This window comes from Neovison vison, chromosome 12 (assembly GCF_020171115.1).
Source record: "Neovison vison isolate M4711 chromosome 12, ASM_NN_V1, whole genome shotgun sequence".
Taxonomy (NCBI): Eukaryota; Metazoa; Chordata; class Mammalia; order Carnivora; family Mustelidae; genus Neogale; species Neogale vison.
This window is the reverse complement of record NC_058102.1, coordinates 4,587,790-4,613,259: the sequence shown is the minus strand read 5'-3', so window position 1 is coordinate 4,613,259 and position 25,470 is coordinate 4,587,790. Positions and strand designations below refer to the sequence as shown.

General features: G+C 60.7%; 1 protein-coding gene across 4 annotated transcripts in view; it reads left to right on the top strand.

Annotated features, from left to right (window-relative positions):
• The first annotated feature begins 448 nt into the window (after positions 1 to 448).
• The window catches only part of PRR5 (proline rich 5), a 43,924-nt gene continuing 18,902 nt past the window's right edge, over positions 449 to 25,470 (top strand). The window contains exons 1-2 of one of the 4 annotated variants that reach the window (XM_044229359.1): positions 449 to 593; positions 18,287 to 18,406. In XM_044229359.1, coding sequence (XP_044085294.1) covers positions 18,297 to 18,406 — 110 coding nt within the window. In that variant the 5' untranslated portion in view covers positions 449 to 593; positions 18,287 to 18,296. Of the gene's footprint in view, positions 594 to 6,071; positions 6,095 to 18,242; positions 18,407 to 24,081; positions 24,821 to 25,470 lie in introns of those variants that run through there. The other 3 variants (XM_044229361.1, XM_044229358.1, XM_044229360.1) reach the window with 3 other exon arrangements.

Below are 25,470 nucleotides of genomic sequence, written 5' to 3'. Positions count from 1 at the left end.
CCCTGCACCCAGCCTGCGGCTCACAGCCCAGGGCAGGGCAGAGTGTGGGTGAGGCTCAGGGGGCATTTGCTGAGCGGAGCTGACCTGAAGTCTCAGCGGAACTGTAACGTGCTAGCGGTCTGGGCTCCTGACCCCACCCTGCACCCCACCCAGCCACTTCCTTCTGTCCGGGCAGGAAGGAGGGCTCTGCCGGCTCCGAGGCGGCAGGCACCTTCTTGGGGACGGCTCTGTGAGCAGTGATAAAATATTTATCCAAAACAGCGGCATCTGGGCTTCCCTGCACAAGGCGCAGCCAGGGGCAGCTCCCCTCCCTAGACCTGCAGCCTCCCTGCATCCTGCTGAGTCACAGGGCAGCCCAGCCAGCCCTCTGCCTGCACCCTCCTTGGCCCCTCTACCCTTTGTCCGCATGCACACCTCCTAATGTGTAAGCCATTCAGTTGCCCACAGGGCATCCAGCACAGTGAGTGCTGAGGGCTCCAGAGCTTATCCAGCCGCCAAGGTCACGGGCAGAGGAGGCCTGAAGGCCGGGATACCCATGCATTCACCCCTGCAGGGTCCCACCTCCTTGGTCCTCACAGCAGCCGGCAAAGGAGGTAGGACCTCTTGCATCTCTTTTGGGGTGGGGGGGGAAGGATGCCAAGGCTCCGAGCAGGGGTGCGGCCCGTCAAGTCTCCAGCTGCTAGTGGCTTTGCGGAGGTTTGGCCCTCGTCTGTCTGACTCGTCCCTGGGAGGACAAACTCAGTTCTAGCCAGAATCGGGGGCTGGGCTGTCTGTCCGTCCTGATGTGACCCAGAGCTATGACTTCGGGTTTGTGCTTTTGATTTTCAGAGTAAAAGCAACAACAAAAAACAGTAGCAGATGGCTTCTTCCTACGGCCTCATGGTGGGGAGGAAGCGCAGGGGTTTCAGATTCTTTTGTTCGCTCATTCATAAAATATCTTCTGGGTGCACTGGCCGCGGGCCACCATGAAAGGCTCCGTGGACCCGTGGGGGACACTGATGCCACGGTCGGGGGAGTCCACGGAACCGTCAGGGCTGGGTTCAGCGCCCAGGCCCGCTCACCGCCTGCTTACATGTTGGGGGAGCTCCGGCAGGCCGCCCCACCCCTTTGAGCCTCGGCCTCCAGGCTGTGGCTTGAGGGTCAACTGCTCTTTCCCGAGTGCAGATCGCACCTGTGACATTTCTCTGTCACCTCTGCACACCAGCCTGCTGGGCATTCACTGGCCTTGGGACCAGGTCTGGTTTCCGAGAGGCCCCAGCAAGCTCTCCCAGGGAGGAACCGGAGCTGATGCCCCGAGGGGCTTTGCAGAGCCACTGCTCTACGAGTGGCTTTTCCCAAGGGGCTTGGAGTTCTGAAGGCAGGCTCTGGTCCTGGAGCCGCCCTTGTCACCCGCAGGTGTCAGAGGGAGCCCGGTCGCATGCAAGCTACTGATGGGATACCTGCGGGTGGCCGGGGGTCATCTCCACCCCCCCGAGGACCCCCACCCCCATGCTAGATGGAGCCACTGTCACCCCTCACTGCCTGCCCACGCACGCGGGGGCATCTCATCTGCCTATTTTCTCCTCACTCTTCCCTCCTCTCAGCCTCCCCAGGCGTCCCTCTGCCTGGAACTCTTCCTGTCCTTCTTCAGCTTCACTGGGGCTTTCCCCTGGTTCTTCAAGGCCCTGCTGGAAGGTGCCCTCCTCCTCCAGGAAGCCTTCTCGGCTTCCCCGCATCCACCCAGGCGAGATGGGGCAGCCCGTGGGATCCTGGCTTCTATATCTGCGGCAGCATTCAGCGCCCCATGCTCATCCGTTCCCGGTCTCTCACCCTCCAAAGGCTCCAAGGTGGGGCTCTGCCTGATCCATCTCTGGGTCCCCAGGCTCAGCCTGGGGCTGGCGCAGAGAGGAACCCCGGGAGCGTCTGAGGAATGGACGAGTGAGTGAGGGAGGGAGGGAGTGACACCCAGGACCGTGGCAGGGTTTCAGAAACAGGTGGTAAAGGACAACAGTAAAGCTAGGAGGTGTGCTCCGTGGGGAAACCCACTGCCTTTCTGGACCAATCTCTGCAGACAGGGACTCTGTGTACCTGACCTTCAGACACAACGGATGTTCAGTGGGAGAGGAAGGATTTCTGCGGCCCTGAGAGAGACAGCTGGTGGAGGCTTGTTGCAGAGCCCCGGGGATCCAGAGGGCTGGCCTCCCGGCCTTGGAGTCATATGACCCCAAGTCACATGACCCCTCGTCCCGTCCGTCAGGCCTCGTGTCCATCCTGCACAGGCGGCATCTCCGTGTTGGAGAGAAGCCGGCAGGTGGCAGGACGCGTTCACGGGCGTTTGCTCAGTAACACACACGTGTGTTGAGAGGCATTTGCTAAACTCTAGGAGGCCGTTGCCACAAAGACACATCCCTGCCTGCTGGGCATAAGTCTCCATCGGACTGGCCTGACACAGTCTGATGAGGGAGGCTAACGGAACGCGGACCCATGGTGCCATGGAGTTGTCACAAAGGGCAGCCCAGGGGAGGCCTCGGCCCAGCCGTCAGCTTTGAGTAGCTGGCACCTTGCTGGTGGTTGGGTTTGCTCAGAAAGCAGGTGGGCTAGGTCTGTGAGTTCTGCGTGGCTGCAGCCCTGAAGGAGGGTGAGGCAGGGGTGGTAAGACCCTGGAGGAGAGGGCTGGACGGGATCCTTAGTGATGCAGGTGGGAGAGGGCGTGTGCCCCGCCCCAAGAGCATCGCAGGAACAGCATCCCCTGAGCCCTGAGCCCTCCACCCACCGCCCTGCCCCTGCGGCAGGCTCTTTGCACTAAGGAGCCCCTGAGATCCTTGCCCTGACCTTACGAGGTAGGCACTGCTGTGTCCCCATCTCACAGAATGGGAAAACTGAGGCCAAGTCACAGTAAGGGACAGAGCTGCACTTTGAGTGCAGGTCCGTTTGTCTCTAGAGCCCAGCTTGGAACCCCTGGCCTTCCCTGCAGCCCTGCCCCTCACAGAGCCTCCAGGCCTTCCGCTGGCTCATCTGCAGAGAGGGCCTCAGCAGCTGACATCATAGAGCAAGGGGGCACCGTCATAACCCTTACCACCTCCAGTCCTCCCTGGGACTTGTTCTGTCGTCTGTGGTCAGAGCGTCACCCAGGGTGCCTGGTTAGGGGACGAGATACAGCACAGGAGGCACCCCAGGGACAGGTGAACCCCCAGAAGTGGGAAATGAGTGTCATGTCCCAAGATCAACCAGAAAGAACTCTAGGCAGCAGCAGGCCCCTGCCACGGAGATCTGCCCACTGAGGGGGCTGGCCCAGTGCAGGTGAGCCTTCCTCATCTTTACCTGAAGGTACAGAGAAGGAGCCAGTGAAGGGAAAAGGCCTCCTCTGTGCTGACAGTCAAGGTCAGGGGCCATCATCTTGTTCTATCGGCTCCAAGGCCAAGAGGGCCCTCCAGGAGACTATGGGCCCTCATGTTGGGGGGCTGGGGGGAGTTGCTAAGAATTTCTCTGAGATAGACGAGCTTCTCCCCTATATGTATGGTAGCAGATGGTAGCAGGAGGGAGGGGGAAGGGGCCTGCGTAGGCCCCAGCCAGGGCTCACCATCTTTGCTCCGGTAGGAGCCCCGCTGTCAACTGCACAGGCAAGGTGGGGTGGGCTGGGCCCTCTGGGTGTGGCCTTGGATGCTAAGCTCTAGACATGCCCAGTGCAGGCCTCTGCCCCTGTTGGTAAATGGGAACTGCTCCCTCCCCACAACATTGTCTCTTCCTGCCAGAGCAGTTACGATGGCCAAGTAGAAACCAAGGCTGGCCCAGGGTAAAAGCTTTGGCCAAGGTCAGATTCAAACCCAGCACTTAGCTCAGGGCCTGGCACATGCTAGGTTCTCAAGAAATACTCACCGAATGAAAGGGAGGTGAGTGCATGCAGCCTTTGGTCCTGTCCTCACAACCCTGCGTCCCCGGTGAAGGGTGGCTCGCAGCCTGCCCACCTGAGAATGCTGTGTGTGAATTCTAAGGTGTACTTATAACTGCAGGAGCCGACCAAGGAAAGAGTCTGGAACATGTCCTTAATAGTGAGGGGTCCCACTCTCAACCTCCAAGCAGCCTGGGCAGTGCTGTCCTCCAAATGCAGATGCACACGCGCTATGGTGGGGCTCCTGGAGGAGACGTCGCTGGGTTAGGTCACCCTGGGCAGGATTTTGCAGGATGAATAGGAGTTGGCTGTCCAGGCCAGGCTTAGAGGAAGGTCTTACCAGATAGAGTGAAGGGCAAGCATGTGGCCATGAACTGGGCCTGGCCTCCAAGGACAACAGCTTTCTCCAGGATGTTGACCTCCACTTTCATTCACCTGGAAAGCCTCAGGGAGGCTCTTGACTCCCCTTCCTCTCCCCTTACACATCCCCAGAGCTGACAGCCTGGTGGGTCACCTACAAGAGGGCTGGGAGCTTATAGCCTCATCCTTTCGTCTCATCCCTGTGGCGCAGCCCTAGAGACCCCTTGCTGTCACCTGGCCCTCCAGTCGGGGTGGGGGGAATCCCTGCGGGGTGAGCCAGCACAGGGGAGGAGTAGAGCTTACAGGTGCTACAAGGCACCTCGCCGCCTTGGTTCCCAGGGAACAGCTAGCGCTCATCCATTCCCACCTTGTCCACCAGCCACACTGGGAACCGCAGGGAAAGAGCCAAACCAGGAACTACCAAGAAGACCTGCACGAGGAGCCCCTGGGGGGCCAGGCCAGGTGTCTGGGCAAGGCTGTCCTCCCGCACCCGGGACCCAGAGAAGAGCTGAGGGAGAGCATGTAGTGGGACGCCGCGTCCGCCTCCAGGTCAGAGTCCAGCTTTCTGGCTCAAAGGACTCAGCGGATGAGCAGTAGAGACCAAGCCTGGGATCACTACATCTTAGTCTTGGGGCCCCCAGAGAGCCCGGATCTGAGCCCAGCCGGCTGACCTTGCCCGCAGACAAGGGTTTCCCAAACGGATGCAGGTCAAGGAGGGCTGGGGACAGGCCCTAGGGCTTTTCAGCTAATTGAGCCTCCTGTGACTTCCCCCCACCCCCAAGTGCTCACAGAGCCAGAGCTACGGGTCCAGCCTCATCTTGACAGCCCAGTGGGAGGGGGCTCCACGTTGTTGGGTGAGGTCACCCTGGGCAGGGTTTTGCAGGATGAATAGGAGTTGGCTGACCAAACGCAATGGCCCCCATGCTTCATTTCACATACATGGCCCCTTCCATCATCACCATGGCCCCGTGAGGTCCTGTCATCATCCCCACGTGACATGAGCAAGTTCTCATGCTGGTGGTGGAACCTGGTGGGAGACTGAAGCCGACAGAACCTAGGGGCCGGCCCAGTTTGCAGTGCAGGAAGGGAAGGGGACTGGAGCTAGCCCACGGACATGAGAGGTCTGAACCCCAGGCAGTGGCCTTTCTAGAACCTTCACACACCCCATGGCCGGCAGCATGGCACACACTCTCCCCCCAGGCTCCACATCCCCTACCTGGTGGGGCTCTTGTCCTTCACATGCCCTATAGGTCTGGTCCCCTCGTGGAATACCTCTCACCCTCACCTGGCTTCACTCCAAGCCCAGCTCTTGGGGCTCTGGGGACACAGGGGCCAATCCTGGAGGGAGGCCCTGTCTGTCCAAGTTCCAGCTATGGCCTCGCACTGGGCAGGTCTGGGACAGCAGGCGCAGGGGGTGAAGAGCACAGCAGGAAGGCCCAAGGGCCACCTCCCAACTGCTTGTGTGGCCTTGTGTTTACGGCTCCAGAGCCCCTCCCAGTGGGCTGCTGGGAGATTACATCCTGTGGAGTTGCCGAGCAAAAGACCTGCCCCTGCTGAGGGTGCGGCCCACCGGGCCCTGCAGAGAGAGGTCATCTTTCCAGGCCTGTTTAAAATAGCACAGCTGCTGAGGGCTTTTCAGGACTCCCCAAGGCAATCTCTGTCCTCCACCCGCTGCCTCCTGTGGCTCTGTCCACCCGTGACTCACCAGGAGGTGCTCACGATGACTGATGACTCTGTGGTGGTGGCCTCCGGGTCAGAGCTGGGCTCAGATCTCAGCCCTTCCCTTACCTGCTGTGCACCCAGGGCCAGCCAGTGTCCTCTGAACGGCAGCCTCCTCGTTGTGAAACGGAGCGAGCATTCTGACCGGTAAGGCAGCCCTGCGAGGGAGGGAAGTGGGTTCCCAGCACCCAGTAGGACCTCAGCATCTGCTCCTTTTCCCCACACGTTAGGACAGTCCTGCCTGTGGGTGACCTGCGTGTCCCGCCGGCCTGAGGCCTCAGTCTCCCTATCTATAAAATGGACAGCTGGACCCTATGAACTCCCGGCGCCCTTTGGGCTGGGCTTCCTGTGGGAACCAGTGGAGGGAGGAGGGCCCAAGGAGTCCATGTCAGAGCAGGGTGGCCCCGCACCCTACACTGGGGAGCCCAACACTCATTTTCTCCTGCTGCTAGGGGTCAGGTGGTTTTGTTAAATGCCTTTCTTAGACCCTGTGTCCGTTCCCAAACTTAAACCATGTTCATGGATGGGGCTAGTGGGAGGGGAGTGTAGGGCCGTAGACACAGGTGCATACAGAGGGGAGCGTGTCAGAGGGACCCCAGGGGGTGTGGGAGAAGGTCCTGTCCCCACAGGCACCTCTGGGAGTGGAATCCTGAGTCTCTCGCTCCCCTGCCCTGCCCCCGCTGGCCCCAGGAAGGGAGTGTGATTGGTACAGCTCCCTCTGCTCAGTGGGGCCCCTGAGGAAATGGCGCAGTGCTCTCCCTGACCCCCGTGCGCCTGCAGGGACATCGCCCACAGCTTCACCAGCCTGTCTACACAGCACGATTAGTGGTCCCTGCGTCAGTGGGGATCTTGATGGTGTGATCGTGTGTGACCTCCCCAGGCCTGTGCTTGGCTATTAGAAAAATGTCCCTAAAGTCATACCCGTGGTGTGTTGTTACTATAGCGTTATCAAGATGTACCTGGAATGACAAAACAAAGAAATAAAGCCAGCCAGGAGGTTCCAGCACACCTGTGAGATATGGACTGATTCTTGACTCTGAGCTTCCTAGCGACAAGAGCAAAGAGGAAGGATCAAGCCCGAGAGTTGAATACCCTTCAGAGGAAAGCACAGGTTTTCCTGGTAATGAGACCGGAGGGATGATCCTTCTAGGAACCCGCATCGAGGGGTCCTGTGCAATGGGCTGACCCGAGTCCTTGGTATTCCCGTGGTCTGGCTTGATCCAAGGACCTGGTGTCTGGAACAGGGTCCCCAGGCTGCCCTAATGGCAGGGCAGAGGGAGGGGGGCATCCTCAGGGGGTCTGTGAGAAGGGCCCAGTGAGGTCCCATAACCTCGAGAGGACTGAAGGGTCCTGGGTCATCTTCAGACTCCACAAGGATTTCACCTTCATCTCTTAGAAAGAGAATCATGTGTATTTAAGTACAGAAATAACCTTTTCCCTTTTCCAAATCTGTCCCCTTGCACACACCTAGCCAGGTGCCCAGGAAACTGGGACCACTGAGCCCCGTCCACATGCCCAGTACGCTGGCTTCCCAGTAGGGAGTTGGCTTTTATAACATCGTGCATTCTTGGGACGCCTGGGTGGCTCAGTTGGTTGGACGACTGCCTTCGGCTCAGGGCGTGATCCTGGAGTCCCGGGATCGAGTCCCACATCGGGCTCCCAGCTCCATGGGGAGTCTGCTTCGCTCTATAACATCGTGCATTCTTGTTCTCTGGTACGCCTTTGACAGTGTTAAGCAAATTCCCTTCGGGGTCTCTTTTGAATGGTTTCTTGGTTCAAGCCCCCGGGGGTTTTGTTCTGACAGTTGTGGCTTGTGCCTCCTTCCCACTGGTGGCCGGTTTTGCCTTGGGTGCTGCATCCTTGGGATTGAGTTTCCTTCCAGCCAGGGGTTATCTGTAGACACCTGCGGGGCTCGGGGGCCCTGACGCTCCAAGGCACCTTCCCGATGGCTCGGGTGGGCTGCCCCAGGCTATCACCAGGCTGGTCAGATGGTAGGCAGATGTAGGCACATGCCCACACAGGTTCTAGGAGACGTGCGTGCTCTTCCAGCTCCCTAGAGTTTAGGGAGACACACACCAGGTTTCTCGGCCCGGGGGCAGATCTTTTTCTCAGCTACCCATTTATTAGAGGAACAGCCCCCCTCGGGAGCCCTGGCTTTGTGTGAGGGACTCAGTTGTCTCTCACACCTGCCTGCTCAGCATCTTCCCTCCTGACTGCTGGTTTGATCCTCTGTCTCAAGACCCCAGTTTTTAGCTCCTGGCCTTTTCCTGGGACTTCACTGTTACGCTGATTAGAGCACAGAGAGTGGAGCGGCTGAGACGGAAAAACACAGACCTGGGAGCCAGTCCACCTGGGCTTGCACCCTAGCTTGACCAGCACAGGGTTGCTCAGTTTCCCCATCTGCAAAATGGGCACAGCAAAGAATAAGGTTGCTGGAAGTGCTAGAAGGCTCGATGCCCTAAGGCACCGAGAAGGTCCCTCCACGTAGAACGATTGCGTCTTTCCAGCGTTCTTCGAGGTAACACCCTTCAGTAAAATCAATACTAAATACCATCTAAGTGTGGGAATGAAACAGTCTGAATGATAATACTAGTATTAACATTCTGGCCCCTGGCGATCTTCCTCCTTTTCCTACAAGGGCGTATGAAAGTTATGCATTTAGATGTGTCATTTTTTTAAATCCAGCATTTCTAGAAGGGCATAGGGAGAGAGCTTTCAGGTTGTGTCATTCTTAAAACTGTCCAGCCTCTTGGCCTTTGAGTGGTCAATGCAGAAGAATCCTAATGCCCCCTATGGACGACTGCTTCTTATAGAGAACTTTCCAGAGTGCTAAGCACCTGTCTCCAAGGCTTCTTGTGAAATGGCAGGCCACCTCTGGAATCCGGGGTCCAGTGGAACCCAGCTCAGCCACCGACAAGCTCTGTGACACAGCTTCCCATCAGTTCAAACCCTCCACCCCTTATCGGAGACCCTCAGGCCACATGTGACCTGGGAACTCCTGCTGGCTTTTGAACGGTGATCCTACCTGTTGATAGCTGGCGGAAGACACCAGAGCGGCGTCCGGGGGACTGTGTCCCTCTACCGCGTCTGCACAGAGAGGGGTAGACAAGGACTCCAGACAGCCTCACATCAGAGCAGATCCAGATTTTGTGGCCGGACTCTGAAAAAACTTGAATTTTCAGAGTTTGTGCGTTTCCAGGCTGTGGGATCTGCCGTGGGGGAGAGAACTTAGCCTCAGCTCCCCATTCCAGCAAGCAGAAGGAGGGATTTACCGTCAACAAGCAGGGCCAGGGTCAGTGGGTGGAAACCTGTGGGGAAAGGGGCACTCTTGTGACCGACTCTGGGGAATTTTTGCTGAAGGCAGGACAGGGTGATAAGATACAGGGGGTGGGGGTTGGGCTAAACTGATCCTGCTCAGACTGGATCCTGCAAGGGTAGGTGGGAAGCCCAAGGTCGGTCCAGTGACAGAGGCTCCAAGGAGCCTGACCAAAGTGTGGTCAAGAAGGAAAGGCTTTGTTCGTGTCCACCCGGCACATACCACAGGCCTCTGTCCACTGCAGCCAAAGGCCTCAGCAAGCGCCCAGTCTGATAGAGGAGGCAGACCTCCCATTCAGGGGAAGACAGCGTGGGGGGGACAGCTACTGATAACAGCTCGTACCGACGAGCACCCACTGTGCACCTGGCCCGTTTTGTATCTGTGGACACCTGTTCAGCCTTGGGAATCACCCAGGGAGGAAGGTGTTGTTCTGGTTCTCATTTTTCAGGTGGGGAAACTGAGGCACACTGAACCACACTCGTGAGCCCAAGGCAGACGGCTGTTCACCAGTATAAGCCACAGCCCGTGCCCTGAGCCAGGGCACTCTGTTGTCTTAGTACTATTATTATCATCAATATCGCTGGAGAAGAAATGAGTTGGAGGAGAGGGAGGAAGGGCATCCCGGGCGGAGAGCAGCACCTGGCGCAAGGCCCAGGGGTGGGAAACGGGCAGAAAGTCCGGAGAACAAGCAGTCCCTCTGTCTTCTGGTTGGTGCAGACGGGGGCCTGGACAGGCTCAGCCAGGGATGAAGCGGAATGGAAGGAATGGAAGCTCGTGCCCAGATTGTGGAGGGCCTTGGACCCCGAGCTTGGAAATGCGGAGATCTGGCAGGCAGAGGCGCTCCTCTGAAGCCTGTGAGCTGGGGAGCGAGTGAGGGCGGCAGGGTGGACCCCGACAGGCTGGGAGGCTGGGACGCTGTGTCTGGGGGCGGGGAGGAGTCCTGAGCCTACAGGGGCTTGGGGGCTCAGAGGGGTGGGCAAGCTGCGGCACAACCCTGGGGCCAGTGCAGGTGGCCCAGCCGGGGCTGGGAGGAGGGCAGGGGAGCGGTACCTGCTCAGACTTCAGGTGTGGAAGGGCCTGGCTCCAGGCAGGTGAATTCCGTCCACAGTCCACCAGGCGGGAAGCCAGGGACTAGAGTGGGCAGCCTGGTGTCCCCCCCGGCCCTGCCCTTCACCAGCCTGTGACCCTGTGGGTGACATCAGGATCTGGGACCTCAGTGTCCTCTTGTAGTAGGGAATGAGGCTGCCCAGCAGGAAGGGTTGTGCTGGGGACGTGTGGGCCAGGCCCTCAGGAAGGGACATCTCCCACCTCTACAGGGGGATGGAACGCCGCCCCCAGTCCTTCCAGTGCATCCCAGCGGTCCGTTCCCCATCAAAATCCATCCCTTCGTGGCCTTTGAACCATTTTCTTGCAGGAGCAGGGCGGGGTGGGGGGATGGCTCGTGGAACAGCCATTCCCCTGCTGGCTGGACACACCCTCCTCCAGGACCAAAGCCCTGAACTTGGCAGAGTCCAGACAACCCAATGTCACCCCGTTCCTGGGCTCTTTGGGCTTTATTTCTGAGCTCGAGAATGCAGGCCAAGTTTGGGTGCCACCGCTTCCTACATGCCCTGCTGGATCGAAGTGCCTGCCTGGGACTAGTAATTCCTAGTGCCCTGGGACTTGCCTGGAAGGGTCATTAGTGAGGGGTCACAAAGGAGCAGTGAGTGACAGAGCCCTTCCTAAGGCCCCGAGTCCTGCACCCAGCCTCCCCATTCTCTCGGGCTCCCTCTCCTACGTCTTTGGTTATCAGGGTGAGTTCCAATATCCTGAGTGGTTGTTCTTTCCAAGGATTCTTCTAAGGAAAGGCTGCTGGCCAAGGAGGCACCCAAGGGAGAAATAAAGCTGTCCACCCCACCTACCCCCCCAGTCTCTTGGGGATTGTGCGTTCCTATTGGAGAAAGCAGGGGTAAGGGAACGCGAGTGTCTGCAGTTGGTTGGCCTTGGGGCCGGACCTGTCCACGTTTGGATGTCAGGTTCCCAGATGCGGAGGTCAAAGCCAGGGCCTGGGGCGTGCAGACCCTTTGGGGGGAAGGTGATGCAGTCGTGTCTTAGGTCTGTCTTAACAGAGGACCCCAAGCTGGAGGGCTTGCTACAGAAACTTACTCTCTCGCAGTGCTGGAGGTCCGAAGTCCGAGCTCAAGGTGGGGGCAAGGCTGAGACTCGTTCCTTGCGTCTCCCAGCTTCTGGTGGCTGCCGGCGTTTCGTGGCGCTGCTTGGTGGGTGAGCTCCCCACACCCGTCTACCTCTGTCTTCACACAGCTGCCCTCCCCCCGCGTCTCCATCTGTGTCTTCACAGGGTCTTATAAATTGCCATTTAGGGTCCTCCGGGATGACCTCATCTCAACCTGGTCACATCTGCAAAGACCCTCTGGCCACACAAGGTCACGTGCACAGGGACCAGGAGTTAGGACTTTAGCATGTCTTTTCGGGGGGACACAGCTCTACCCACAACAGGAGAGCAGCCTGGATACCCCCAGGACTACGTCCGGCAGGCAATGACTGTGTCTGTATCCAAATCAAGTTTGCAGCGCTGGATGGGGCTGGCGGGGTCATCCTCCCCCGGGAGGGGCTGGGAAGGACGCGCGTCTGTGCGGCGGTGGCCCCCCAGCTCTCCCCGCCCCGCATGCCGCCGACCTTGACTCTAGATGTGATGCTGATTACGGATGAGAATCCGCGGTGGCTGCCGTTTCCTCCAGGCCTGCTCGGTACCGGGCCCCTGGCAGACACACACTGCTCGTGAGCAAAGGAGGTCATCGAGTGCCCCAACGTGGAGTCCGGGCGGCCTGGGTTTGAATCCTGGCCTGGCCGTGTGGCCTTGGATCAGTCACTTAAACGTTGGGGCCCCCAGCTGGCTTCCCTATAAATGGGGATGGTAGGGGCAGCTGCCTCTGTGTAGAATGGCTATGGGAAGTCAGGGTGCACGCGGTGACGAACCAGCCCCAGCAGGTGCTCCCCGAGCACAACACGCGGTCATTGCTGTCACATACCCTCGTGCTCCTGCTGCCGGGTCCGTGGTCTGTCTCCCCGTTTTACTCAACAGAGAGGACAAGGCACTGGAGGGTAAGAGGCTGGCAGGGGAGGTGGGAGCAGAGAGCGGCCCCATTTGGGGGTCTGTGAAGCCTGCGACCTCTGTTGTGCCCTGCTCCTGCTCTGCCTTTACCCTCACTGTGCCTCGGGCACCTATTTATAGACCCGAATCGGGGTTATCCAACACCTGCCAGGAAGGACCTAGGACGCTGCTTGTTCGAGACCTCACTTACGGAGGGGCAAGTCAGGTTTGGAGAGCTGTGTGGATGCAGTCATAGGGTGACCGCGGGGGAGACAAGGGGCCTGTGCTGATCGGAACCTCCTCACCCGCCCCTAGAACTGGATCCAGAGCAAGTGGAGGGGGAGTGTTCTGAGAACAGAGGCCAGAGGCTGCCCGCTAGGGGAAGAGCTCGGAATGGGGTCCTGGTGGCCGTGTGATGGGGCCGGGGGCTCAGCTGGTAGAAGACTGGAGGGGCACATGAAGATGTGAGGAGGTATTGGACGGGACAGGAGCTCCCCCCATGATGGCAGGGACCCAGTCTTTCTTGTCCCCCGCTGTACCCCCGACACCTAGGATGTCTGTAGGAGGTGTTCCAGAAGTCTGTCTGCAGTGTTTACTAAAGCACGAGGGAGGCAGGCTTTGCCTCACCAGCAGCGCCGTCCCAGCTCCGGAACTTCATGGCCGACCACTTGAACAAGCAACGTAATCCCACTCGGCCTCAGTTTCCCCATCTGTGAAGTGGGAGTATTAAGAGTTGAGCCTGGCTCTAAGGCCACCAGAGGCACATTTCCTCTGGACCAGCATAAGAGCAGAACCCGCTGGCCCCAGGCATGGCAAGTGGGAGTCTCTGTGAGTCCCCCCACTCATGGAAGATGACAGGTGTCACTTCTGCTGCCCATCCAGCCCGGGATGACAAGCAGCTGTCCAGCCTCGGGACAGTCACCGAGGACAGCGCATTGCAAGGCCTGCAGGGATGACCAGCAGAATCATGAGTGATCCTGGAGGCAGCCGGCATCACAGCTCTGACGGGCATCCCATTCTGCCGCGCGGCCCTAATCAGCAGCCGTTACAGAACCCCCATGGTGACGTGCATTGTCCGGTCCACCTCACCCTGTCACGAGGCAGACGTGTCGCCATCCCTGTCCACCCCGGAGAAGCGAGGAATGAGCCGGGCACTCCTCCCATGGCCTCGGCTCCCTGCGTCCAAGACCCCTAGGGGACAGGAGGCACGGTCCCAGCCGGCTTCGGGAAGCACCAGGCTTCGCCACTAGGGGGCAGCGGCCGGTGCCTGGAAGTAGGCAAGGCGCGAGCAGCTGAGGACAGCGCTGGTGACAGTGGCAGAGCTGGCAGCCGTCCACCCCTTACCCCCACCCCCCAGGCTGGCCTGGCTCCCGCTTCCGCTCTGCCACTTGCTGACTGGGGCTGAGGGCATGTTCCTCTCCCCAGCCTAGATAGCCCTGGAGGACACGGTACAGCTGCGGTGGCTGCCCCGGGCCCTGGGCCCCCTTCGGACCCAGCCGCGTGGGGCTGGGCTGACTCCCCGCTCCGGGTGGCCCACGGACACAGGCTGGCGTCCCTGAGCTCCAGAGCTTGCCCTGGTGGACTCGACGCCTGGAGGCCCAGGGAGCAGACCTGCGAGCCCGTCCTGCCGTCCGTGCCTCGTGCCACACTGCCCGTCCGGGAAGTGAGGGGCTGAGCCAGGGGTTCGCGGAGCCCAGGGGACCATGAGAGTCCCCTCAGATGCTCGTTCGTCATCCCCAGCCCTGCCCCCGATTATCCTGACTGAGGTTCCCAGCAGGAGCGGGACAAACCCCGCGGCTCTTTCTGATCCAAAGTCTCGGTGCCACGGGCCAGGCCCGTCCCACAAGTCACCTCTGGTCCCAGTGCCTTTCCTGTGAAGACAAAACCTCGGGGCCAGCCCCTCGGCACAGTCCTACCGTGCGCCTCAAAGACACCTGGATCCCCATCTCCGGCCACGTCTGTGGGAGCGTGTGGCCCCCAAAGAGCTTTGTGGTTCTCAGTCCCCATCCTTCCCACGCACCGGTGGGGGCTTGGTGCAGCGAGGCTCCTCACCCCTAAGCCCACCCATCTTACAGATGGGCAAACTGAGGCCTAGGAATCACCTGACTTGGTGGCAGGGCTGGCGGACCCCAGGTCCAGCTGCTCCGTCGAGGGCTCTCTGTCCTATCAGAAGGACAAGTCCTGGGGTCCGTCTTGGTGACCAGGGCCCTGTACCAACTCCTGACACCCCACTGGTGGGTGGGAGGGATGACTAAATCTCCGGTCCTGGGGAAGAAAGGGCACGGTTGGAGCTATCTGGCCTGGCATGGGTCCAGAGCAAGGGTACTCTGACAGTGTGGGGGACTGGGACCCCAGTCTCCCAGTCCCTTTCACAGAGGGCATTTCCCTCCCAGGAGTCTCGGCGCAGATGGACCCTGCCCAGGGCCACCCTTGCAATATAGTCACTCAGTCCCCACCTGCTCATCAGGCCAGGAAGGCCCCATAAGCGAGTGGAGGGCCTGGTGGGCGCCCAGAGCCCCTCTGCCTGCCTGCGGGGGCGGCAGCTCAGCGAGGGCTGTCACGTGGGGCCTCGGGCCCAGGAGGCCCGGTCATCTGATGCTTCCCAGGAAGCCAGAAATCAGGGTTTCTATGTCAATCTCTCCATTGTAAAACCTTGGCTGCGCACAGTTTTTGGTTTTTGTTTTTCCCCCGCACTGCAGGCTGTGCAGAATCCATTTAGGGGCTTGGCTCGGTTTGTGGCCACCCCATTGTCCCCTGTTCTGGGGGATCGGAACGGTCTTGTCTCTTCCTGGCCTCAGCCTCAGCTTCCAGCCCGGAGGGTTGGCTGCTCCCCTGGGCTGTCGAGCCCCACCCCCATATCCCTGTACCCCTCGCCGCCTTGCACCTGCCCAGACCCAGGGCAGCATCACCTTCACCTGAGTGTCCTATACACACTGACCCTGGGCTCTTTCATGGAGGTCCTCAGCTGAGGCTAGGGCATGGTGACAGCAAATGTCCTTAACACAGACCGGCAGACAGGGTTGAAGGCCCTCGGCCATCCCTACCTCTAGAATTTCTTGCTGGCCCCTTGTTCCAGAACGCTGCTCTCCACCACGGCTCCCAGAGCCCCCTTTCCACCAAGACCCCCCTCAGCCCTTCCTCCTCTCCCTTCCTCCCACCTCCCCCTCTGGGCTGCCCTTACCCACATGCCACCCATTTTCCCTTTAATTTCTCATCCAGAGGAGTCCGCCTCCCTCCCACATCGAGCCGGCCCCTGCTGCCAGACTGCCCCCAGCCCACCCACCTGAGTGTGCCCAGCAGACAAAGCCAGCCCTCTCCCCCAGCTTGGGAAACCACCATACATCACGTCCTACCCAGAGTCCAACCCCACAGCCCTGCTCCGCCCCACTTGCCCCGCTGGTGGCTACCATGGCTCTGCCTCCGTGCGCCCGGCGGGGCACGTTCAACAGAGCATTTGCCTTCCTATGGTCTAAGGTCGTCCCTCCGCTCCTGTGCCCGGATGTTTAACTGTCCCTTCTCAGTCAGCGCCGCATTTCTACTGCGCGCCGGGTTTGGGAACGTAGTGCCGACCCAGTTTAGTAGTCCCTGCCCTCCTGGTTCCTGGCACTAGGGCGGCAAATTCCCCAAATGACCAGAGGGCAACCCCGGAGCCTAACCCAGGGTGGAGGCAGCCGGAGAAGGAGGAGATGACCAGCGCTGAGGGAGGCGTGTGGTTCCCGGCCCAGCAGGTGGATGGGCGTGGAGGGAGCATACAGGCTCCAGGGGTGTTTCTAAAGAGGTGAGAAACCCCCAAGGGTGAGGCAGGGGCCAGCTCAGTCCTTCCTGGCCTGTCCGCTCACACCAGGCCGTGCAAGTCTCTGCCTTGGGGATGACGGGCTCTGCGGGAGTGCACGGCCTCTGGTCTCCACTCCGTCGAATTTTGAGCTCAGGGCGGGGAGTCTGATGGTCATGACCCTACCTCCCTAGGGTGAGGGTCATGTCTGACCCACAGCAGGGGCTTGGGAAATGCCGATTGACTTTAACAGGGCCATGTGTCCCTGCGAGATTCTTGTACACTTCGTACGGGGCTTTCTTGGCCCTCGAAGCCACAAAAGCAGCTCATCTGCTGCTTGGCCTGACCCTGGCAAACCACCCCTCCTGGAACATTCGGCTGAAAAGAGCTTCCGTTTGGGGGCTGAGCCAGGCCTCGCCACTGCCTCCTTGAAGCTGACTCCTGTCTACACCGCATCAGACTGCATGAGCTAGCCCCCACCCAGGGAAGGGAAGGAGCCCCTTTCTCAGGGGGCGGGCACTTTGGCTCTGCCATTAAGAGGCAGCAGGAGAAACACATACTCTGGCATAAAGGAACCAGGGGCCTCTGGGCCTCAGTTCCCTGTTCCGTAGGACACGGGGGCGTGGCCTCTGAGCCTCCGCCTCCTGCTGAGATTCGAGGATCCGCCGCTCCTTTCTCCCCACTGATTTACAGGGGAAGTGTCTATGGGAAGACAAGGGAGCTGGGGTTGTGGTGCCAGCAGACCGTGATCAGCACAGGAACGGCCCCAGGGAGTGTCCAGGCGTAGGATGAGAGCAGCGATGCTGTGGGGCCCTGTCTGATGGGGGGGGGGCTGTTTGCATGTCCGTGCCCTGTGCTTAGGAGGCCTGCGTTGGCCCAACTTTGCCATTTGCCAATTGTAGGTGCTGGGCGGGTTTTTTTTTTTCACTTTCTAGACCTCATCTCCTCTATTGGGGAATGGGAAGAAGCCTTCCCACCTCTGTATCGATACTCAAAATAAATACATAAATAGAAGAATTCCTACCTGGTAGAGGGAGATTGGCCTGAGGCCAAACATCTAAAAGTGCTGTGTAAAGCGTGGAGAGCGCCAAGGCTGTGCCCGCCCTTCACTGGGGTCACTGTCCCCGGCCACCAGGTCTTAGGGTACCCACTTGTTTCTGCCATCCCTGATACCTGGAGGGGTGGGTGGAGCGCCAGCTCTGCTGGTTTCTGCAGTGCAGAGGCCACTGGTGATTCCCCCCAGGCCCCAGTCTGGCAGTCCCTCCACACCAGGGAGGGTGACTTGTCATGCCCAGGCTGGGCTTCGGTGGGGTGGGGTCCTGGCCGGGTGCCCAAAGGGGTCAGGAGGTCTCCACCTCCTGAGAGAAACTGGGAGGAGTTTGAGTTCACGTGGCAGGGTCTGGAGTTCACGTGGCCGGCTGGCCCGTGGGCATAGCCGCGTGGCATAGCCTTTGTGGGGATGGCCAGGAGGGGGTGACTATGGGTGAAGCATTGGTAAAGGGGTTCTGGTAATGGGAGGGGGTAAGGAGTCCCTGAGCATCGTGCTTGTGGCTGCGGTGGCCGGCTCAGGGAGGACACTTGGGGTTGGGTTGTGCGTCCCATGCGTGTTGGTTTCCTGGGAGCATAGGTGGCCCTCGGAAGACCTGAGGGGTCCAAGCCTGACCCGGAAGTGGACACTAGGGGGCTTTGGGGCGGCCTTGGCCAAAGAGGCGCAGACCCCGCCCCCGCTAGTGGCCCCGCCCTCCAGGCCCCGCCCCATCACACCCCTTTGCTTGAGGCCCCGCCTCGGCCCGACATAGCCACGCCTCCCCTCCCGCCCCGCCCCCCCCAGGACCTCCCCCGTTCCGCCCCCGGACCGGGCCCCGCCCCCGCCTGCGTTTGCGCCGGGTCGGCGCTGCCGGCCGCGCTTCTGGCGCTCCATGCTGCGGCCGCTCGGAGCAATGATTAACCCGGCGGGCCAGCCGGCGCGGGGCCCGGGGCGGAGGCGCGGGGCCGCAGCGGGACCCCGGAGGGCAGCTCGGCTTCCTGCTCTCGCCCAAGTTTCCTCGTAGAGGGCGCAGTGCCGGCCAGGGCCCGCGGCGCGGCGTGGCGCAGGGCGCGGCGGCGGGCGCGCGTGGGCGCGGAGCTGGCCGCCGGGGTCACCATGAGGACTCTCCGCAGGTTGAAGTTCATGAGTTCGCCCAGCCTCAGTGACCTGGGCAAGAGAGAGCCGGCTACCGCCGGCGCGGACGAGCGGGGCACGCAGCAGCGCCGGGCCTGCGCCAACGCCACCTGGAACAGGTAAGGCCGCGCCCTCCGGGCCCGCCCGCCGGGCCGGGGGCCCCAGAGCCCGGGGAGAGGGAGCCTTCTGTCGGGCCCGCGCGCAAGCAATGGAGCCCTGAGCGCCGCGCTACCTCGCAGTTAGCAAAGAACTTGCTCCGCCGGAGTTGCGCGGGCGGACAGGGAAGTTTAATGCAACGTGTTTCTGGAAGGGAGGGACGAGACCGCGGACTCGGGACTCGTCCTGCAGCGCCCAGCTGGTGGGCGACGGGGTGGGCCTGGAGCCCGCGTGCTTGCCTCGCACCCGGGGGTCTTCCCGCGTCTGCGCCCCGGTGCTCGTGGCCATCTGGGAGGTAAATCGAGCAGGAAGTGTTTTTCCCATTTCTCAGATGAGCAGATGAGCCTCAAGGGCGCAGTCGGTGGGTGGCCGCTGCGCTTCCTGTCTCCGAGTAAAGGTCCCTTTGGTCGGAGGGAGGTGGGCGGGTAGCTTCCCCTGAGCGGCCCCTTGTCCTCCGAGCTGTCAGCAGGGGTGCAGCAGCTGCCTGGCATTCCTGAGACGACCCTCCTCCCTGGGGGCCTTTCCCAGACTAGCAGGGGCGTGGGAAGTCCCCCCACCCCCAAGCTTTGTTTGAAGAGCAAGGCTGGGATCCGGAAAAGAGATGGTTTATGTAGTGGGATTCCCCAGCATGTCTGTTCCTGATCCCTTTTCAAAGTAGACATTTCCACCAAAAGGAAAAGGGAGGGGTGGGGCACGGACTGAAAGGCTGTTCAGGGGGGGCTGTGAATGCCGCCCCCCCATACACACACACCTGGCAGGGAAATGTTGCCAGATGCTCTGCTGGCTGTGGTCCTGGCCCCCAGGAACCCGGCTGTCCGTGTGGCCACCCAAGGAGAGTTTCTTGAGCATCCCAGTGGGCACAGGGCCACCAGCCTGAGACCCTTGTCTGGGCACTAGGCAGGACCCCATCATCCATGTCTTGGCTTCTGTCCCCTACCAGGTTGCAGACTGCTTGTGGCAGGGTTTGCCTCAGTTTCCCTATCTGTCAGCGGGTGTGTGCATTCCTCCTTACAGGGCCGATGTGGAGACAGTGAAGGAAGGTCTGTCACGGGAGAATGTCAGTGACGCACTGACTGCACAGTGTCCCAAGAGTTGATTTCTCCTGTCTCAGAATTCAGGAGATAGATGCTGATCCCCTCCCCCCACCAACGCGCGCGTGTGCGCGCGCGCGCACACACACACACACACACACACACACTTCTCTGCTTTTGCTTAGTGGTAGCCAAACAGACTTAGTTCAGTTTCCAGCTCCGCCTCTACCTCACTGTGTGGCCTTGAGCAAATCAATCAACCTCTCTGGGCCTTAATTTCCATAACTATAAAATGGGCTCCTAAGGGTGCCTGCCTCAGGGGCTGTTGTAGGGATTAAATGCAAACATACATATTCAAGCCCTCTGTGCAGTGCCCAGCACATGGTAGGGACTCGGGGTGTCCAGACAGAGGGGAGGGCACTGGCTCAAGGGCTTAGCCCCCTGCCCTTGTGACCCTGGGGCCAGCTCTGAGTCTTGGGGAGCTCCGGGAGGGGACTACAGAGAAAGGCCACCTGAGTCCCTCCTCTGCTTTTCACTTAATGGCATTTAGAACCAGCATCTGCCAGACTTCAGAAGAACACGTTTCCTCTCCCCCTGCTTGAGTCTTCATCCCTTGGGCACCTGACCGCTCCCATCTGACGTCCTGTACTTCTCCTATGCGCCCGACACCTTCAGGTCCCTCGGTTCACTTAGCCCAGAGAGGGAGTTAACTTCTCTCATCTACCCTTTGAAGGTGCAGAGGGGGACACAGCGCGCCCAGCAGACCTGCCCATGTCAGTGTCACCCACGTAGAACACGGTAGGGCGTGAGCCGCTGCTCTCTCCTCTCCAGACAGAGGGTGCCGAGCCAAGGAGAGGCAGGGCACCTTCATCTGCCCTTTCCAGAGTGGGAGCTGTGTCAGGCTGGGGGTCCACTCTGATCTCTGCCTGCCCACCCCTCCTTGCAGTGCCCCCTGTGAGGCAGGGCAGGACAACAGCCCTCATACAGGACAGCTGCGTCCGTCTTCAGGGCCCGCCTGGCTAAGCTGGGCACTCCTCATTCAGAGTCCAAGGCGTCGAGGGGACAGTGCTCCCTCCGTAGCCTTCCGCCGCCTCCAGCTTCTGGTGGTTTCTTGGCTTGTGGCAGGCTGCTTGTCTTCACGTGGCCTCTCCTGGGTCTGTGATCGAAACTCCCTCTCCTTTCTCTTGGAAGGATACCAATCATTCACTCTGGGGTCACCCTCATCCCGAATGATTCTGTCTCAGGATCCTTACCTAATTAGGTCTGCGAGACCCTGTTTCCAGAGTAGACAAGAATTTCTTGGGGATCCCATTCAGCCCACCACAGTGACCCTGGGTGCATCCACTAATTTCCTGTGCATCTTTCCTCATCTGGACCTGGGGCCAACATACAAGGCTTGCTCTCGTGAGAACGGGCTCCGTGCGTTCACTGAGACACTCATCCCTGGGATTTGTTCCCTCGTTCCTTCCTGTGCTGCCTGGCACTGGGCGGCTTCTGGGGCCAAGAGTCAGCAGAGAAAGAACAGCTTCCTGAGTTGGGGGAGGGAGTCAGGAGATAAACAGGGACACAGGTAGAGGTATGAGGTCACTGCAGGTCGTGTTTAGTGCCCGGGAGAAGATAAACTGGGAGACAGGTGATTGCTGTCATTCTTTCCTCCAGGATCTCGATTCCGGGGGTGCAGGAACGGGAAGTGTTCAAGTGAGTGCTGGCTGCCAGGCACAGTTGTTTCCTCGGCCCTTCTCTGCTGGGCGGGTTTGTCCCCTGAGCCAAGCCAAGCACAGGGCCCCAGACAGGCTGTTCCCACCTGCAGCTGCACACCCCCCCCACCTCTGTCAAGGGCCGGGACATGAGGCTCTGTGAATGCCTTCCTCCTGGGCCTCCCCAGTTAGCTCCTGACAGGATTTGGACCCCGTGCAGGGGTGGGGCGACTAGTTCCGTGGAGGTTATGCTCTTGAGCTGAGGGGCGAGAGGGAGCTCCCCAAACCTCAGCCCGAAAGGCCTGCCCAGCACAGGTCCCCTGGGCACGTGTTTGGGCCAGAGGTGTTAACCGTTAATGGAGTTCGTGTTAATTCTCATTCCCTGCCGGGCCTGAATGCTCCTGGTCTGGAGAGCCCAGCATCTGTCCCAGCTTCTAGGTGTGGGAGGGGAGGGCCCAGGCAGGGGGAGTGTGGGCCGGTGCTGTGCCATGCACACTGCCCAGCGTGGGACACCCCCTCTGTCCCCATCGTCTCCCTCCAGGGCAGGGGTGACTGTCTTCAGCTTGCAGAGAGGGAAGCAGGTGGGGGGAATGGACTTGCTCAAGACTGCACGCTAAAAATAAATAAATAAATAGATAAATACATAAAAGAATTATCATCAAAAAAAAAGACCCCATACTAATGTCGGGGTCTGGGGGTCTGACCCCAGGTCTGACTTGAGGTCAGGGCTCAGGGACCAAGAGAGGTGGGTATTGGTGGTAAGAACCTGGAGGCTGGCGGCAGCCACCTTGTGGGCACTCCCCTGCCATGGGCAGGGGCCGCCTGCCGAACCCCTGCAGAGTGAGAATGTTCTGCCTGATTCCATCAATGCTAGCCCCCACCCTCTGCTCTGCACTCACTTAGTGAGGGGTCCTGACCAAACGCCAAACCTGAAGGCACTCCTGTCATTCCCCAGCGGCCCTCAAGGTGGGACTCAGCAGCCCCATTTTGCAGGCGAGGACACTGAGGCTCAGAGAAGTTTGGGAACTGGCCCAGGTCTCTACAGGGAGTCTGGGCAGAAGCTGGGATCTAACCTAGGTCCAGCTCCAAAGCCTGCATGTCTGCCACCACCTCAGGGGAGGGTCTCTGAGGGGCCGGTGGAGGCTCCCGGGTGATCCCTTGGTTGGGGGTGGGGGTTGGAGGCTGCCGGGGGCCTGGGTTTGGCTCCCCATACCCCACCCCTGCCTAGTGGCTGCTCTGGGCCCTGAGCCTCCGGCCCCACCGGGGCCATCAGGGTGGGGTCCACGGAGGAATGGCCCCGAAGATGTCCACACCCGGCCCCCGGGACCTGCGGCTATGTTAGAGGCAAAAAAGGGACTTTGCAGGCATGATGATGTGAAGGGTCTCACGGTGGGGGCCCAGTGCGGTCACAAGGGTCTTCCCGAGAGTGAGCCCTGGGGCTCAGAGTCGGGGAGGAGGTGGCAGGATGGGAGCGGAGAGCCAGGGTGCCACGGTGCTTCCTGTGAGCGTAGAAGAAGGGGCCTGAGCCAAGCATGGGGGCGCTTCCAGAAGCTGGGAAAGGCCAGGCAGCGGATTCTCCCCTAGAGCCTCCAGGAGGAGCCAGTCACAGCGCACCTTGAGTTTAGCCGCGGGAAACTGGTTTGGAGCTCCTGGCCTTCAGAAAGGAAAGCAAACACATCTGGGTTGTTTGAAGCCACTGGGTCCGTAAAATTTGTGATGCTGACACCCGTTCCCCCCTCCCCCCTGCTCCCTCCCTCCCCCTGCACCACTGAGCGCCCTGGGCCACCACCTCCCACACCCCGGCCCGGGGTTCCATCGTGGGCCCAGAACCTACCTCACAGCTGGGAAGGGGGCACTGCGCTGTCCCCTCCACAGTCAGGACTGGCACAGGTCAGAGCCCTTGCCAGGTGCCCAGGGAGGGGTGGGGGTGGGCACGGGCACGGACCCCTCCTGCTCAGCCAGGAACCCTGTTAGCGCTGGGGATGAGCATCCGAAGCTAGGTGGACTGAAACCCGGGTGTTTTCAGTTTGCCGAGGAGCCGATGAAGCGGACACGGGGCTGGAAATGGCATCATCACCCTATTCACTAGAGGGTCCCATTGGGGCCTGGCCGGGAGCATAGTCAGCTTCCAAGTTGCCTACCTCCTGTGCCTTTCACTTGGACGTAGAGAGGAAGCCATGGGCCCTGCTCCGAAGGCGGCTACAACAAAGCCAGGTGGGCCCCCCTTCATCTCGGCGAGGACACTGGGGCTCCATCCGGTCACCCTCAGATAGACAGGACAGGGGGGACTAGAGCCTCGGCAGTCAGATGGGGTGGAGGAAGGAGCCTGGGTGGCCCCTGGAACCTGGTGGCGCCCAGCTCCCCTGCCCTTCCTCGTTCACATGGCTGTCCCTTTGCAGGGACTGCTGGCTGGGAAGCCAGTGGGACACACCAGGCCTGGACACCAGGGGGAGGGACCCGAGGAGGTGGCCGCCCTGCTCAGCGTCCAGGTCGGCCTTCTGGCGTCACCTGGCAGAGGCCCTCCCCCCTCTGTGTGTCCTCAGGCCTCTGGAGCCCGTGTCCACATTGAGGAAGGCACCAGAGAAGGCAGGACTCTGCTTCCTCCCAGGGGCCTTACCCTCTCCAGGGTCCCCAGAGGTGTATCAGCCGACCTGACCAGAGGCCGGGCGTGTGGTGGGCCCGACCCCTTCAGCCTCTGCTGGGGCTTTCTGTAAGGGTGGGTGGGCAACCCTGAGAAAAGTGATGCTGGGCCAGAGGCCCACCCGTGGGGTCTCCTTCAGCCCACCACCCCACACGGGCTCTGGCCCAAACCAGGGTGACCACAGGCAGGCACCCCCGGGAGCCCTATGGTGAGCCCTCCCTCTCCCAGTTTGGCTATGCCCCACCCCCCTCCTGGGCCACAGACTCCAGGGACGCTCTGGAGCCTCACCAGGGCTCTGGTACCTTCTCCTCTTTGCTCCAGACCCACTTGGGGCCCAGTGAAGAGACTGGGACTTGGCCCTGCCCTACTGTCCTCCCGCACAGGAGAGGGGGACGGGCTCTGCGAAGGACGGCCCAGTGGGGAGAGGCCACGGGTCTCACCCGGAAGTGCCCTTGGAGGCCGCCTGTGGTTTCCTCGGGACCATCTGCCAGTGCCCACTCCGGGCCTGCCCACCTCTGGTCGGGAGGCCACAGACCGGGGTGGCTGGGGAGAAAGAGAAGTCACGTGCGGGCCTCCTGCTCCCCACCCTTCCTCTCCCTGAGTGGCTCACAGCAAGGTTTTTTTGTGGTTTGTTTTTTTTTTTTTTTTTTTTTTGGTGGCCCAACTTGGACTTGGGACAGAAGGGGAACCCCAGCCCCCGGCCGGGGAGGAACAGAGGGAGCAGAGCCCGTCCAGCCGGGCAGCGAGGGAAGGCAGTTTCCGAGCCAGCGACCGGGGCCGGAGGACCACGGGCCAGGTTCGCGGGCTCTGGCAGGTGTCGTGCTCTTGGGACTCTGGGCAGTTCTTGGCTCCCCAGACCCTCGTCATTTCCTTCCGTAGCCTCGGGGGTGACGGGCCCCCTGTGTGGTGGTTAGAAGGGAGAGACTGAGAAAACCAGAGCGGATGGTTGAGCTGTGGTGGGAGCTGCTGGGACACACCCTTCCTCGGAGACAAGCTAAAGACGCCCCAGTAAGTGTCACCCGCGGGGCACCCCACTGCCGGGCGCCGTCTCCTTTGGGCGCTGGAGTTCAGAATCCATGGTGTGCGAGGGGAAGCCGAGGCACAGGTGGCCAGTGTTCACGGTGGGCGGGGAGGGGACGGCGGATCTCAGGGTGGCCCCTGGGCTGGGCCGGAGGCTGCTGAGACTTGGGTGTTGGCAGGAATCAAAGGGAGGTGATCAGCTGATGCGATGAGCCTGGGGGTCAAGGACGGGGGCAAAACAGTGAAGCAGATAGACCACCCCTCCCCTAAAAGACCACTGAGGTCAATTTTTTTCTGCAACACAGCTGTGAGGGCGGAGGGCCCAACCTGGAGGGGCCAGGGGAGCGGGTGGAGGGCAAGCCTACAGGGGAAGGGACAGCAAGGACAAAGGCCCGAGGCAGGAGGGGCTGACACAGGTGACTCTCTGAGGGTCAGAGAGCCGGCCTCACCATCCAAAGCCACAGAGTGCAGGGTCACCTCTGGGCTGGGGTCCCCCGGGCAGTCTGCCTGGTAGAGGAGGAAGGCGGGGGCGGGGCTGCTAGGAGCAGGTGTGTGTGAAGAGCGGGAGGGGCCGCCCAGGGCTCGTCCTGCCCCTCCCACCTCAGGGCCTCTGTACCTGGTCCCCGCTGCACCTCGGG